Source organism: Bombyx mori, chromosome 6 (genome assembly GCF_030269925.1).
Source record: "Bombyx mori chromosome 6, ASM3026992v2".
Classification (NCBI taxonomy): domain Eukaryota; kingdom Metazoa; phylum Arthropoda; class Insecta; order Lepidoptera; family Bombycidae; genus Bombyx; species Bombyx mori.
In genome coordinates this window covers 13358580-13376155 of record NC_085112.1, presented here as the reverse complement: position 1 = coordinate 13376155, position 17576 = coordinate 13358580, and the positions used below count along the sequence as shown (strand labels likewise).

At 37.1% G+C, this 17576-nt stretch overlaps 1 protein-coding gene across 3 annotated transcripts in view; it reads right to left on the bottom strand.

The window, feature by feature from the left end:
* The window catches only part of LOC101746281 (soluble guanylate cyclase 89Da), a 38403-nt gene extending 25916 nt beyond the window's left edge, over window positions 1–12487 (bottom strand). For 2 of the 3 annotated variants that reach the window (XR_001140323.4, XM_004923527.5), the window contains exons 1-3: window positions 12231–12486; window positions 6161–6238; window positions 5399–6090 (exon numbers count right to left, since the gene is read on the bottom strand). Coding sequence is in view for 1 of the 3 variants with exons in the window: in XM_004923527.5 (XP_004923584.2) it covers window positions 5399–6090; window positions 6161–6238; window positions 12231–12272 (812 nt within the window). In the remaining 2 variants the exon portion in view is untranslated. Of the gene's footprint in view, window positions 1–5398; window positions 6091–6160; window positions 6239–12230 lie in introns of all 3 variants that reach the window. The other variant, XR_001140322.4, reaches the window with a different exon arrangement.
* Window positions 12488–17576: the final 5089 nt, after the last annotated feature.

The following is a 17576-nucleotide window of genomic DNA, read 5'->3' as shown; positions in this document are numbered from 1 at the left end:
ATTTCGTTTTAATGGTAATGTTTCAATTTTGGTCTCTTAGCCAAAGGAATAAACACTACGTATTATTAGATCAAATGGAAGATTAGAATCCACTATGTATGTGATATGATAATAGAATGTACTTTTTTTTTTCCTACCTAAGCTGGTAGCCTTGAGAGGCTATTCCAGCGTAACCTTAACTAGTAGGTGAGCTCACGGGGCTCAAACCTGACGACGTTGCTAACACGAACCCTAGCAAGAGCCGTGCTTCGCAGAATCTACCACCGGATCTGAAACGCGACCCACTGAGAAGATCCGGCGAGAAACTCAGTGGGCTGTGTCTGTGGGTTAATTTGCTCATCGAGCCCTTCGTCGCAAGCGACGGGTTCGACGAGAACATTGACCGGTGCTTGAAGTACCTAGAAGCACCGTTAGTGGATCGGGAGGGAATGTACTTGCTTGCCGTATAGTTAGTTCCCATAGAGTTAGTATACTTATTAACTCCATGTTAGTTCTAATTTGTGCGTCATAAGTGTTGCTAATTTCACAAAAATAGAACTCACATAAATACTAATTTATATATGAGATCTTCAAAATACATATTCGAATATTTTGCAAATACACTAGTAGTATAGTATAGATAAACATATATATTATTTTTCTTTTGGCTATTATGTACTACTACGGTCTAGGGTTATAAGGATGATCGGTAGATTAATTAAAAATAACAAAGCATTAAAAATATTTAAAATGTCCTTTACGGCTTTGACTCGTACTTCCTATTTCCATTTTATTTTAATAAATCTGACGATTCGAATAATTGAGTTTTCGTGGTCAAGGATGATTAAGGTGTCGTTCGTCGATGTCTAAATGTTGTGGTAACTACCGTCTATTTTTATATATAAAAAAAAAAATACTTTTCTTCTCATTGACGCGAATTTTAAAAGAAATATATATTTTTTATAGAACCGGAGTAATGATTAGATTATTGAAATTATATAGAATATTAATAATCAGAAAATTGGAAAATAGAATTGAAATAGGATAAAGGATAAAGTGTTGTTGGTCAATTGAGAAATTATGAGCGACACTCCCAGGAGACATATATACATTGGACTTTTTGTCTAATCAGGCTGATACAGCGAAATGTGTCGTGTATTCAATACGCGGAATGGGTATAACAATTCATTAAAAGTTTCATTCATTCACGCGAATACTTCTCTTAATGTCTTTTATTAAGGCGAAGTGACGACGCTCCCCCGCTCTTTATTCAATAGCACTGAAGCTGCATTTCACTAAACATTATGAATACACAAAATCAAAAGATTTTTATCAGTTAGTGAATTTAAGGATTTATGGTCCAGCAGTAGTCGAAATTCGACTATAATTAATTGAAATTATAAGTTTGAATATTATTATGGTTCTATTGTCAACGCTATATTCTCTATAAGTGTGGGAAATTTCGTACTCCTGTGTCCGCGCAATTTTCGTAAAAAGGTGTACAAAGTTTCTGCTTCACGTATTAATATATAGATATTTAATATTGTGTGTATACATATGTATTTCTGTTATTGTTTCACATAATGCTAAAGCAAAATCACTTTTATATAATTGAGTGATATACCAGCTGATGTCATCACCAATTAAAACTTTCGGTCAATGGAACGTAATGCAAAGCGTGCCTTTATTTCTTGATATCGCAAACGTTAGCGACCTATTTGTGTTAACGGGCCTGTCAAATAGATTTTCATTGTTCTATAACGGATTTTTAAACGAAGAATATTCGTTGAATTGTTTCATTACTTTTCTATCTAGCTTTAGGATTGAGTAGACTATGTCACCAATATAAAATCGAAACACATGGAAAACATTAAATTTGTATTTAATGTTTAAAAATGTAAATTACTCAACAAGGTACAATTGGCGACCTTGTTGAGCAATTTACATATTTAGGGCAAAACAAGGATTATTTAAGGAAAGTAACTAGCCCCGGTGTACTTACTGATCGAAATAAAATAATTTAGATAAATACGAAAAGTATAATGCATTGTATTACTTATTTTAATTAAAAAGTTAATCAACAACTTAGACATAAATATCATGTTTTACATAATTGAAGGTTCTTGTTGGGCTTTTTTCTTGGTATAGATGACGTATTCCATCTAGTATTGCGTGTAGGTATTATGGGATGAAAGCTGTCCCACCTTTAAAACCAGAAGGCATGATACCTTGCGGCGGAAATGCAGAAAGAAAAGCGACCGTGCATGCATATCGCTAGGAGTTATGCGTTTTTGTATTTATTTATCGGTTTCATTTTACTACACCATGTTATTCCTTCATCTTATTTCTTTAATTACATTATAAGTTGTATTACGAAGACTTGGGAGACCGTCCTCTTAGGTGGTGTGATAATCATCAAGAGGCGGTCGGTCAGAAATGAATGAGGAAAACCGAAGACCGGTCTCTGAGGTGTAAATTGGGAGAGGCCTATGGTTCGCAGTGGATGCCTTTGGGCTGGTGATGATGATATATCGCTCTATATACCGTGCGTCTTATTCTTTTATTCTGACTATAGTGGTCCCCCGGTAGTCGAAATTCGACTATAATTAATTGAAATTATAAGTTTGTACGCGTGCACTATTATGGCTCTATTGTCAAAGACTATTATACTTCTATAATCACAGATTTCGCCAAGACTGCACTTCAACAAATATTAATAAAGACAAACAATATTCATTTCATCTATTCCCAATTTAACTACAGCAATAAGAAAAGCTTGACAATAGACAAATAGTATTCATGCGTGTGTGTGTGTCAAATACATGGTAGTGTGTGTAATGTTTTTATTTATTGATTTAATGTATTTCTTGTGCATAATTTAAAAAAATATTAACATTCTGCACTCCTTCTCTATATTCTCTGTAATTGTGGGAAATTTCATATTCCTCCGTCCGTGCAATTTTCGTAAAAAGGGGTACAAAGTTTTTGCTTCACCTATTAATATATAGATACCAATTCAAAGTATATTTTGTTGAAAACATCTTCATTTTTTTTTGAGTTAAATAGATCGATACTTAGATTAAATAGAGCAGATGGACTGTATCGTAATTGTTCAATCAATTGTTTCATTTAAAATTGAACAGCTGCGTATTAACATGAATTCAGTTTCCCTACATTTTGGTCCAATTGTATTAAGTCACATAGATTCTTAAAAGAGGATGATGGGGTAACTTTTTTGGGTATTTCAGTTAGCGACCTTTATCGCAGAGACGGATAGCATTTTTTTTTATTTATTCCTTAGATGTGTGGACGAGCTCACAGCCCACCTGGTGTTAAGTTACTGGAGCCCATAGACATCAAATGCGCCACCCATGTTGAGAGATAAGTTCTAAGGTCTCAAGTATAGTTACAACGGCTGCCCCACCCTTCAAACCAACACGCATTACTGCTTCACGGCAGAAATAGGCAGGGTGGTGGTACCTACCCGCGCGGACTCACAAGAGGTCCTACCACCAGTGAAGCATTAGCATTTTGTAAAGGAAAATTTTGCGTAATATCTACTAACCAATTAGAAAACAGTTTCCTCAATGTGACCTAAATAAATCTCTACGAAAGGGAACAGTGAAGCGTAAAGCTTCTAGGTAATAGGGGACGACTTAAGTTAGCTGATATCCCAAACTTTAATTAAAACTCAGAGCAAGATAACTTTTCTACTGGAATGCTTACAGTTAACTTTGGTTAAATTTACACAAAATTCGTGGTATATTGTTTTTTTTTTTTTTAATCAATGCTGTTATTATTATGAAGGCTATTTTGTATAAACTTTGAGTAAATAATCCGCAGAAGGATAAAATAATTTACACTTTTTATCAGCTGAGCCATGTCTTCGTTTTTAAATTTATGAATGTTATTAGGGGGTATGAAATTGGACGGCAATGTGATGTGGAGGCGTCTGCAGACTTAGATGAACTGTGTGAAAGAGTATATGCGGGAGGAGGATGTGAGTGCAGAGATGACGTATGATAAGACCTGAATGGAAAAATAAGACATGTTGCCCCCAACATGTTGCCCAATTAGCATAAGAGCAGAAGAAGAAAAAGAAGTATAGTTATTAGTGGATCCCGACCAAGGTTCAATGCTACCATAAATTAAACCAAATGCTATTACAACAATTAAATTGGGATATAAACCCTTTCATTATACAATGTCAGAATTTTTTCTGAAGTGCCCACAACAAACTGCATTAAGTTTTAATTCAGTCGGATAAATCTGTGATTGAAAATAATATGAACCAACCAGATTATATTTTTGCGTCAAAGAAGATATTTAAGAATAGGCATTCTACAAATATTCGAAAACTTAACTCGATTTTATTAGCTTGACCTAAATCTGTCTGTGTACTGAAATCTTTTAAAGTAATTATCTGAAAATTATAAACGATTTATTAACACAATAGCTTACATAGTTATTAAAGACCGATGACAGCACATAAAATTTAATTAATTTGGCCTAATGTCTTGACTAGGATCGCTACGTTAAAAATGGTTATTAAATTTAAGTCCAACTCTAAATTTAAGTCCATTATTTCAGTTTTGAACATGAAGAAATGTTCTCCAAGAAGTTCGAATATTATAACTGTTGAAAATCGCAGAATCCAGTAATCCAGATCTCAGTAATCCCAGATCTCATTACACGGTCAGTGCCTTCTCAGATAGAAATCCTTTCAATACAATACCATTCGTACCCAATGCGGAGCTTGTCCGACTAATAATTGTAACAGCAGCTAACCTTGAACCTGTACATTTTGAAGATCTTTTAAGTCTGTAGTTCTTTTGCGAGATCTTTAACGTATAATTTACGATTTGAATTATTTTATGACCAACGTCAATGTTATTGTTACAAACATAGAACAGAGGTGAGATATATTTAAAGTTTAAGTGAACTACATGTTTTAAAGTCAGTGACAGCATTCAATTTGTTTTGTCTATGGTCCTTTTTGTAACTGTACAACTTAAGATAGTTAATTAGCACGTTGGTTCTTATGAACTCAGAAAAGACGAAATCAAATTTCTGTATTCTGTATTCAATTGTGAGATTATATATTACGAAAGATACAAAGGTTTGGAAGTGAGTTAGTTACGCGATATTGCCAAACACTAAGCGTGTCCTATCTAAATTCGCGTATTCTCCTACGAGACATGAAACTAAAAGAGGCCAGAAAATGTTAGTCGAATATCATTTATTGCTTTTTGACTCGATAAATTAGGGTGACAGATCCGTTGTTAATAAATACTGTTTAATTTCAGATATAGCTTTGTAAGCTGAACTTGAAGATTTCGAATACCCCTTGATTGCCATTGAATATGATGGGTTCATAATGTTAATTCCGTAGTAATAGTGTCATGCATTTTGATCTTACCCGTAATTGCTGAAGAATTTCACAAAGCACCTGCCGAAGAAGTGCATCACCTTTTCCGGTGTGGCAAATTTCTCTTTCATGGCGTTTAGTTTCTCGCACGAAATGAGGCTGATGCTGTTCAGTCTTTGCCTTCCCGGAGCTCCTGACCCTCGCCGCCGGTATACATCCAATGCTACGGTACAACTAGTCTTCCTTGTTGGCTTGGACATGGAGTTTTTCATATTCTCGTGCTCAGGGGATGTGGGTTCCGAGGCGGCGTTCTGACTCTCCGCTTGCTCACATTCTGGAATAGATTCTTCAGGGGTTTCCTTACTCTTCTCTGCATGCACCGCTTCTAATTTGATCCCCAAACTGCGCCTCTGCAACTCCTTTCTGACCACTTCTATTCCCTTTTCCATATTTATGCGGTCAGTTGACATTGTCATTGGTCGAATCTCTTCAGTAGACGTGTAAGCATTAATTTCTTTCTTAGTGACAGCTGTCAATACGTTTGTGGCTGTGAAGGGACATTTGAAGGTCTGTGGTCTATTGTCTGCGTGGACTGATGCGCTTCTCCAGCTGGGCTTGGATTTGAAAGATGGTTTCTTTGGTACTGGACTCGCTGGCCGGGACGGTACAGGGCTGTTGGGGTCTTTTGAGAGGAGACGAGCTAAAGCGCTGGCTAGTCGGAGCATCAGGGCGTCTGGGTATTGCTGTACATTCAAATGTATGTTTATTATATTTCCAATTTTTATGAAATACGTAAATATATATTATATATACCTGTGTCGCACTGAAGACTGTGTTTCTGGCACCTGCCTCCCTTAGAATCGTTTCCCATATTTCTTCCCCACATTCCTCCTGTAGATATATATTAAATTAGTAAATTATTATGGTATTACTAAATTATTACTATACTATACCTATATCCGCGTAAATATGAAGAGTTTTTGTTAATACTTTAGTACTTTGAGTTCAAAATTGGTTGCGCTGATGTCATTAAGACAATGTGTTCAATGAATCTGACAATTTCAAATTGAATTGGTAATAGAGATTACGTAAAATCATATAGCTATCCTGTCACGTAATCTAGTCAGTTTAGTCTTTTATTGGGTTCTGTTGTTATTGTTTTTTTTTATTTGTGGTCAAATTCACAATAATGTGTTGTTATTTGTGGATGCTATCCGAAGAAAAGGTGATCATGTGGCCAAAAAGACCTTGTGTATGAAAGTCGACGGTAAGTGACAAGGGATTTCACACATTGCGTCCAAATGTTTTTAGGAAGCACTGTGTGAATGAGAATTTGCGAGAGAAGTGTGTGAGTGCGGAAATGGCACCGACTACCAATTGGTGGAGAAAGAGCAAGAAGAATAATATTTAATTTGGGTAGTTATATTGTTGAATTTTCGTGGTTTTTATGTTTTTGCGCTTATAGTTCTTATCTCTATCTTATAGATACTTATCTATCTGCATTATAAGTTTGTTTTGTTAATTATGTATTCGAACGCTATTATTTATATTGAGTAATCCGTTTTATCAGGTATAAGTTCAATATATACTTTTTTTTGTTAAACTAGGTACAAAAGCAAAGCGGTTTTGTCCGTCTTGAATTTACCAAGCGAAAGGCTTGTATTATTTTCGGGGGAAAATCTAGTTTACGTCAAATCCAGATAAACACAGATCTTTCAATTACAAATGCGAACAGCAACATGTACCTACGTGTGTCGTAATGTATGTGTTACTAATATCGGTTGCCGATGACCTATATAATAATGAATGAAGGTATTTCGATATTTGGACGGGTGAATTTGCGAACGTGACCAGCCAAAAGTGTCGGCGCTTGTGAATTATTTATTGTTCAATTAATGTTTAGTTTGCAATCAACGTCGACGATGACAGTTAGAGGTCGCAACTAAAACAGGTGTGGAGGTGTTACAACGCGAAATTAACAAGTGAGTATGTTGTCTGAAATTATAAGTTTTATTGTCTTTTCTTTTTGGCAAAGGATTTTTTTTTTTGGTCAGGAGGAAATCGCCGGGCGTCCGCTCTCCACTGGAGATGGAGGGCGGAGCATGTCAGAGTCGAACTGACTAAAACCTCCTGTCGCTCAACAACCAACGTCCAAACCTCGCATAAGACAGAACTCATGAAAAGGGTAAAGGGGGAAAGTGAAGCGTTTAGTGCGGAGCACATCTCTCCCATCACCCTCCCCCTCGGGGCGCCGAACTGGTGGTCGTCGGCGCCACGACCACCAACCAGCCCTCTCGGTCGGCTGGCAAAGGATGTAAACGAAAAGGTATGGATGAGTAAATGTTAATACTATTGTTTTTTTGTTTATTGCCGTTGTAGGAAGACGAGCACACGGCCTACCTGATGGTGAGTGTTTACAGTCGCCCATGGACGTCAGCAATGCCAGGGGCAGAGGCAAGCCGCTGCCTACCGTTAAGTACTCTCCACAAGCCTCGTTTGAAGAAGTACATGTCATAGCGCTCAGGAAACACTGTAGAGGGGAGCTCATTCCAAAGCCGGATGGTACGTGGCAAAAAAGATCTCTAGAAACGCACTGTGAATAAACGCAGTTGCTCTAGGTAGCATGGATGAACTTTAATCCATCTACGATAATCACCAAAGCCCATCATCCTTCTGCCCTTTTCCCAGTCATCTGGGGTCTTTCTTTCTTCTTCGCTCACTCCCTTCTTACACATATCGTCTTTCACGCAATCCATTCATTTCTTCTTAGATCTACCTCTTCCTCTATATCCTTCCACGTTCATAGTTAACACTTTCATACCAACCTCATTTTCATTTCGTCTCATCACATGTCCATACCATCCCAAACACGCACTTCTCAGCTTCTCTGTCATAGGTGCCACTTTCAGACTTCCTCTAACATATACCAAAGCCCATATATCTCACTACTAGCGACCCGCCCTCGCTTCGCTTCGGAAACATTAAAACACACATGAAACCAAAAAAAAAAATAAAAAAAAAATTAAAAAAAGTAGCCTATGTTCATCAGGGACAATGTCGGCTTATAATGGCAAAAGAATTTTTCAAATCGGTCCAGTAGTTTCGGAGCCTATTCGAAACAAACAAACAAACAAATCTTTCCTCTTTATAATATTATAATAGTATAGAAAAAATTATAAATTATTATTATATCTCTCAATTATAAATAAACGCTTCACCGAAGATAGTGACTATGGTGCCTATCCAAGTTGTCTTAAAATATAGACCCTACGACCAACGAAAACACGAAAATTCATATGTAGCAAATAAACATCGTTCTATTGTTGACAGATATGTTAAGTACATTAATATTCATCACGTTTGGATAAGTAACAAACACAATGCAGCGCGTCACGAGTAAGCACTTCTCTGGAAACAAACAACCTATCGGCTGCCAGCGGCGGTTATAAATGACACTTTTCCCCTATTTTCGTAAAATTCTCCAGTTTTCCTTTTGTTCACAGCCGACGATACTTGAGATGGGCTATCCAGAAATGTTTTCAATAGAATTTGGTTATAGATACTGCTGTTTCTGTTGTTTCCTATGTAATGATGGATTTAGGGTTGAAGCTGCCATAGGCTCTACTTAGTCTGGCCATAAATACTGTTACAATTAAAAATAAACAAAATATTACATTTGAATTTGGAATCTGTCATTTTTATATGATTGCTCATTGAGTTTTCTCATTTTGGCGCCTATATGTACAATATTTTGCGATATTAAAATGGAGTGGGGTGATAAAGAGAACCGAATTGTGATTGCATTACACAAAGTAGGTATGGAGCCAAATGCAATTTTTAAAACTCTCCATACGCTTGGTATTAGTAAAATGTTTGTGTACCGGGCTATTAATAGGTGCAATGAGACCTCCTCTGTTTGTGACAGAAAAAGATCTGGCCGTCCACGTAGTGTTCGTACGAAAAAGGTGGTCAAAGCAGTAAGGGAAAGAATTCGAAGAAATCCTGTCCGAAAGCAAAAGATTTTATCTCGGGAGATGAAGATAGCACCTTTTTTTTTTTTCCACAGGAGAAAATCGCCGGATCCCCACCCGTGCGGCAGGTGGGGTATGTGGGAGTTGAACCTCACTAAAAACTCCTGCCGCTCACAACCGGCGCCCTACCTCGGACCGGGCCGGAGCCCAGTCGGGGCTATTGAAACGGCGGGACAGGGTTGACGCAGAGCACATTACATCCATCCCACCGTCCCACAAGATAGCACCTAGAACCATGTCGCGTATTTTAAAAGATGACTTAGGACTTGCAGCCTATAAGAGACGTACTGGTTATTTCTTAACTGACAATTTAAAAGAAAATAGGGTGGTAAAATCAAAACAACTACTGAAGCGGTACGCAATGGGAGGTCATAGAAAAATTATGTTTACGGATGAGAAAATTTTTACAATTGAGCAACATTTTAACAAAAAAAATGACCGTATTTATGCTCAAAGCTCTAAGGAAGCTTCCCAATTAGTCGACAGAGTGCAACGTGGGCACTATCCGACTTCAGTGATGGTTTGGTGGGGTATTAGCTATGAAGGAGTGACTGAGCCATACTTTTGTGAAAAAGGTATCAAAACATCGGCACAAGTGTATCAAGATACCATTCTTGCGAAGATAATGAAGTCCCTTAACAACACCATGTTCAATAATCAAGAATGGTCCTTCCAGCAAGACTCGGCGCCAGGTCATAAAGCTCGGTCTACGCAGTCTTGGTTGGAAACGAACGTTTCAGACTTCATCAGAGCTGAAGACTGGCCGTCAGTCTAGTCCCGATCTTAATCCGCTGGAATATGATTTATGGTCAGTTTTAGAGAGTACGGCTTGCTCTAAACGCCATGATAATTTGGAGTCCCTAAAACAAACCGTACGTACGATGGGCAGTGAAAATATTTCCCATGGAAAGAGTGCGTGCTTCTATTGATAACTGGCCTCAACGTTTAAAGGACTGTATTGCAGCCAATTGAGACCACTTCGAATAAGCTTTTTATTAAATTGTTTTATATTTATGTATTAAACTAACAGACTGTAAAAGTAATAAATGTAATTTGCAATAGATTTTTATTTATTTTTTATTGTAACAGTATTTATGGCCAGACTAAGTACCTATACATAGGACTGCGCAACGTAATCACTAATTGCTGCACGCATCATCTTCAACTTGTATCATTACGTCACATTATTTATTCCACACAATAGTTCTCTTTTATTATATAATTTCAGCTTTATGTTAATCTTTTTAATAAAAGAATATATACTCGTACTCCTTATTCGTATACTGAACTAAATGTTTCATTAAATTTCAAGAATTGGTATCGTTCATTGGGAGTCGTTGGTAGATCGTAGAGTACTTCGTCAGTAAACAGTAGATCTTGGTTCTAATCAAGTTGGCCACCCCTGATCTATATATATATAAATACGCAAAGACTAAACATTTTCAGTACATTTTGTTCCCTGTTTGTCATCCGATTTACTTTTAAAACTAATTTTACGGTTTTTAATAGTCTTTATAATACTTACGTCAGTTGACCGTAATCACGAAAACAGTTAGGTATTCGTAACGTAGCTAATAACTACGCTAATAGATAATAATTAAAATAGTATGTGTAATAAATATAACAGGTAATAATTAAAATACGATTAACTATTATTTTTAGAAGCCACTGATAAATTTTAGTGCCATTGACGACATGATTGTTTTTTTTTTCTTCAGAATTCCAAATCATTTTGAATCGTGTATTTCGACAAGTTGATGAAAAAAAACGACTCTACGAAAATGGAGTTTCAATTTCTGTGGAATATCTCCTCAAAAGATTTTTCTTTTGTGCGGTCCAGTCCAGTAATCCCTCTGGCAGTAAGTAATCCATTGAGGTTTATTACACGTTTTTTTTTTTTATGGCAAAATCAGCTTAAGCTTCAATATTTCGGCTTAGTGTCATGCATTGTCACGACTCTAGCGTAGCATAGCTCTGAGCGGCTTATAGTCTAGATAGGGATGAAAGTCTCATCTTACTATTCGAAAAGCTATACGATCTCAGTCTTCTCGATTTAAATTTATCATTTAGATGTAGTAGGTTTCTCAGGAATTTTTACCAAATACTAGTTCTGAAGTAGATTTGGTAGAATTGGCAGGGTTTGTTAGTTGCCGCAGTCATGCAAGCATTTGCTGCTAAGTAAATATGTGTACGGGTTTGATGGGGGACAGTGGCGGTGACAATGTCCGTAGCCTTTAGTAATCTCCTAAAATCGGGGGGGGGGGGGGGGGCAGGATTATACGAGCTTCTCTGTCCGAATTCATTTTTCTTCTTATGGCGTTGTCCCTTATTACCTTCTCTTACAAGGTAAATTTTATTTTTAGTGAGTAATACCGGTCTTAATGTTACGAAGTTTTTAAATTCGTCTTAAGCATATTGTACAGTTACCAGCGTATATATACAAACATGTAATATACATAGTTTAGTTCTTAACAACAAATAAAATATAGTATTTGGTTAGGTAACATTTTCATGACAATATAAAATGTGAGATTAAATCGTTTAAAACAAATTTAATTACAAAGAAAAAATTTATAAAATCAATTTATGCTGAGCTATAATGATACCGTTTTGATAACATTTCTAACTATCTTTAGGTATATTGCTTTACAAATTACTTAATAGTTAAATGCTGACCAATATCAAAAAGCCCCAAATTTATAGAATCTATTTTAAATAAATTATAGAAAAACTATATAAATTTGCATCAAACTAATTCCTTATTATTAAATACATAGCTCTAAACGCTTTATTTTTGTAGTCTATGCTATTTTTTTATTATCTATGCTATGCTATTTTAATCGAATGCTTACCACAATGAAATGTTGTACGCTTTCCAACAGCCAACCGTACATGTTTGAAGAATATACCTAACAATATTGTACGAAAATATTCCCGAAATACTCTAAGATGTACTTGTTATATTTGTTACAGGGTGGTAGCCTTCGAAGCGTATTACTCGCAAGGCTTTCGCGGTAGAACTAAGCTTATAAGGCTCAGCGTTAACTGTTTGATATTCTTTGTGCGCCCTCCGGGTTGATTTGATCGCGGATTAGTTAATAGCGTGTTAAGTAATTAGCTGCTTTATTTATGTGACGTTATTGTTTTTTTTTGTTGTGTCAATTTTTCTTTTAAACTATACGTTTAAGGAATATGCTCATATGTTAAATAGCCACCGAAAAAACTGTTAAGTCCTATTTTTCTACTTAATTTTAATTTGTTCTTGCCTAATAAGTTATTTATCATTTTCACAAGTGCTATAAAATTTTTGGAAAACGTTTTTTTTTTTGTCCAAATTTCAATTAAAAAATCTGAGATAAATTGAGTCGACTATTATCAAAGCCGGCAATGTGACTTTTGGACAATTATTGGTAAATCAGAAAAACGAATTATTGACTTTGTATTCCATTGGTAGTCACAAAACTCTTCTGAACGACATCTTAGATAAATAACAGGTTAAGTTAATACTTTATTTAATGCAGGTTTTGAACCGTATTCTTTGTAGGAGACGATTATATTCAAATCAATCTGTATTGACATACCAATAACATTTTTTTGTCCAAATGCACAGATTGCCACCTTTGATAATAGACGACTGAATTGTAATACATAAATCGAACCTTGAAGTGTACAACTGAGCGAAGAACTATTCGATGGGACGTGGCAATGTTCGAGTCATTGGATAGGCGAGTGTGAACGCTCGTGCGAAGTTGTTCGTGCAGATTTGCAGTGCTCTTCTCACAGTTTTTTTGCTTAGCGTAACTTCTTGAACTTCTTGGGGCTTCTTTACTTCCCATTTCTGCTGATTACAATTAATCTCTGGTCCCAGTATTCCGCTCTCTCCCTGTGCTGCGATTCTTGTATTCTGTTCAAACTGCCCTATTTTTTTCCTACCTAAGCTGGCATCCTTAGAGGGCTATGCCAGCCTAACATGACTAATAGGTGAGCTCTCACGGGGCTCTAACTTGGCGACGTTGCTATCACTAGCCCTAGCAAGAGCAGTGCTTCGCAGAATCTACCACCGAATCGGAAACGCGACCCACTGAGAAGATCCGGCGAGAAACTCAGTGGGCTCAATCTGCTCCTTGACAGCTCGGTGTACGAATTTTGACATCATTGACTTTGATACTTATTACACAGAGCGTGAGGAAAACGTTTCCGAATTAATAAGTTGTTACTCCTACACAAAGAATAATGCTAATTCACTAAGTTTGGCAATTTTTTTTACAAAGTTCATATTTAGTGAACCTTTAAGCAATTATTTAAGCGAAGCTTGTAGTAACGTCTTCATTCGCGAGAGACTGAACCTCATGTGAAATTTAATTGTGTTTTTAATTAGTTTCTATGCGATTAGGTAATGCCCTCATCCACCTAGCCCTCATTATTCTAGTAGTGTTATTATATAGTATTATTATACTAGTAGTATCTGGAGTACATAGAAATCCGACAGTGCCAATAGTGCCGATAGTGCAATAGTGCCGATAGTGCCGATAGTGCCGATAGTGGTTGGCGTCTACCGATCCGAGGTCGTCAACGACGACTTATAAATTATATTGGTTTCATTCTATAATTTAAAAAAACCGATTACATGTGCTTATAATTTTACAAGTTTGTTCGTCTCATAAATGAAATATTGAAAAGTGTAGTCGCTCTGGTTGTAAATTATGATAAAAACAGATTTTAGTAACAGTATAATAGACATATGTATGATAGACATTAATGTATTTCATCCAAAAAAGAATTAGTCAACTTGTCTAGCATTTTTGTAGATTATTTCGTAATAAAAAGATGTGGCTTAAACACTAAAACTATCTAGGTAATTATTTAGATTTCTGAGTTTATTAGATAAACATCTTCTCGGTCAAGAATTGGCTTAAACACTAAAATTATTTAGGTGATTATTTAAATTTTTTCCTCTATTAGATAAACACCTTCTCAGTCATAAAGTGGTTTAAAAATTAAAAATATCTAGTTAATTATTTAGATTTCTGCCTCTATTAGATAAACGTTTATAAGATAAACAATCTTCTCAGTCTTTTGTTGCGGACCGGTCCGTATTGTAAACAGTTTTATGTTTACCTTTTGTTTATATTGTAATAGCCCTATTGGTTTTCCATTTGCTGCAGGCTTCAGGCGCTATTCCCCGAAAATACATTACGATAGAACGACTAAATCTCGGAATTGGTTAATAAAGTAATCTGGGACCGACAACTATTGTAATAGTCTAGAGGGGTTTATTATTTCTACATTGAATTTAATCGTAATATTCTTTAAGACATTTGGAATAGTAACGTAAATATGACCGGTATATTGAAGATATTTACGATCAAAATTAATTGTTATTTGTTTATTTGAGAATTTTGGCTAAAATCACTTGATAGATTTTGATAAAAACTCTCGTTTTAGCATCATATTTCCCGCCGCTGGAGCAGAGTGAATCAGTACTATCTGGAACCGTTCCGTTCATCACACATCCGGCTCTGAAATGAACTACCCTCCATGGTGTTTTCCGAGCGCCATGTCATGTATTTCATCAAACCAGGCTTGCGAAGAGTACTCTGCGGTAGGCAGCGACTTAACAGTGCTCCTGGCATTGGTGACGCCCAAAAACATCGGTAGACGCTTACCAAGCCCACTGAGTTTCTCGCCCGATATTCTCAGTGGGTCGCGTTTCCGATCCGGTCGTAGATTCTGCGAGGCACGACTCTTGCAAGGGTTCGTGTTAGCAACAAAGTCAGGTTTGAGCTCCGTGAGCTCATCTACTAGTCCGGCGACGCTGACATGGTCTCTAGACCATCAGCTTAGGTAAAAAAAAAACAAACGACGAGTCGTAAATATTTATGTACAATTAAATGTCTTTTTACGGTTTAATTTGGCGTTTTTTATTTCTCATTATATTATTTCCCTATTCCTGCCTATTTCACTTTACAGTTCTCGTGGTCACAGACGAATAAGCTGTTATCCGTCGATATTTGAATTGTGTTTGTTCTACGAGTAACTACCGCTAAGTATTTTAATATCAAAATTATTATACGCTGTGCGTGTTTGTATATTATTATTAAGTATGTATGTAATATTTCATTATTATTATTCAACTCTTACTCTCATAATGGAATGCATTTAACACAGTTCTTCTCTACTCATTTCTTGTATAACTTACTTTTGTTTGTTTAGTGTACTTTTGTGCTTAAAGTTAAATGTTAAATAAATAAATAGATAAATTAAAATTAATTCTCGATTATTACGCTTAGTTTCACACAGAACGAACTGACAGTATCTTGAGTCTGCCATTTGTATCATTCCAGTTTTCATATTCACAAGAGGATTCCAGATGTTTTTGGATAAGTGATACTGTAAGCACTTATCCGGCCGCGACTGGGCAACACAAAGCCGCCGTCGCCCGAAGCATGTCTTATCGGATCTTCTCTTCTTGTTCTTCTTCTTATCGGCCCACAGATGTCCACTAATGGACATAGGCCTCCCCCAAGCCTCGCCACAAAGACCGGTCCTGCGCTGCTTGCATCCTGCGGATCCCCGCGATCCTCGACAGATCGTCGGTCCATCTTGTGGGAGGCCTACCCATGCTACATCTATGATCTTCTCAGTGAGTCGCAATTCCGGTCCGGCGGTAGATTCTGCGAACCACCGCTCTTGCTAGGGCTAGTGTTAGCAAAATTCCTGAGGTTCAGCTTGTGAGCTCACTTACCAGTCCGCCTGTACCTGGAATAGCCTAGGAAAAAAACAATAAGCGAAAGATCATCATCATCGTCGAATGTTCTAGAAATTTTCTATGCTCGTGTGACTGAAGTAAACATACCCGTACCCCGGCCATTACTCAAGCTGTCGTTCCATTTAATTTAATTAATTAACGGGGTTGAGAAACAACAGCGATGTTATGTTGCGCGGTTACACTGACCACAGGGATACACTTTATTAATCGAATTACTGTATTTAATATAGATTTATTGTTACGCGCTGGGGCTCGGGATAAACCTTTAAGCCTTTTACACAAGCGGTCTTTGGGCTACTCATACCCAAAAAAACGGATAATGCCCTGCGTATACAATATAATGATCCCTTCAGGGCGTTGTTGAAGCTTTCACCTTATTGTAATGCATCAGGCATGTTGGCAACGCACACCGATGACTACTTCGCGATAATGCGCAAAAAGATGGCATCCATTATGCGTAGAGTAGGAGGAAGCACCAACAACGTCTTGAGGGTACTAGCTGAAAGACTGAATAGCCCGACCCTGGGTAGGTTCATCAAGTTACATGTGTACAAGTTACAAGTACTTTTAGAAGTCGTCGTGGCCTAAAGGATAAGACGTCCGGTGGATTCGTGTTGAAGCGATGCACCGGTGTTCGAATCCCGCAGGCGGGGTACCAATTTTTCTAATGAAATACGTACTCGCGGGTACGTACGAAATACGTACCCGCAAAATTATAATTTGCGTAATTACTGGTGGTAGGACCTCTTGTGAGTCCGCACGGGTAGGTACCACCACCCTGCCTATTTCTGCCGTGAAGCAGTAATGCGTTTCGGTTTGAAGGGTGGGGCAGCCGTTGTAACTATAATTGAGACCTTAGAACTTATATCTCAAGATGGGTGGCGCATTTACGTTGTAGATGTCTATGGGCTCCAGTAACCACTTAACACCAGGTGGGCTGTGAGCTCGTCCACTCATCTAAGCAATAAAAAAAAAATAAAAAAAAAATAAAAAAAACTCAACAAATGTTCACGATTGACTTCCACGGTGAAGGAATAACATCGTGTAATAAAAACCAAACCCGCAAAATTATAATTTGCGTAATCACTGGTGGTAGGACCTCTTGTGAGTCCGCACGGGTAGGTACCACCACCCCGCCTATTTCCGCCGTGAAGCAGTAATGCGTTTCGGTTCGAAGGGTGGGGTAGCCGTTGTAACTATACTGAGACATTAGAACTTATATAGGCGGGTGGCGCATTTACGTTGTAAATGTTTATGGGCTCCAGTAACCAGTTAACACCAGGTGGCCTGTGAGCTCGTCCACTCATCTAAGCAATAAATAAAAATAAAAAATGTATATTAGGTTACATTCGCGGAATAGAAACAGTTTCACTAGTAGCCGATCGTTAGAAAGAAATTGGTTGTTGTGGCAGTGGTGGAGCATAGATAT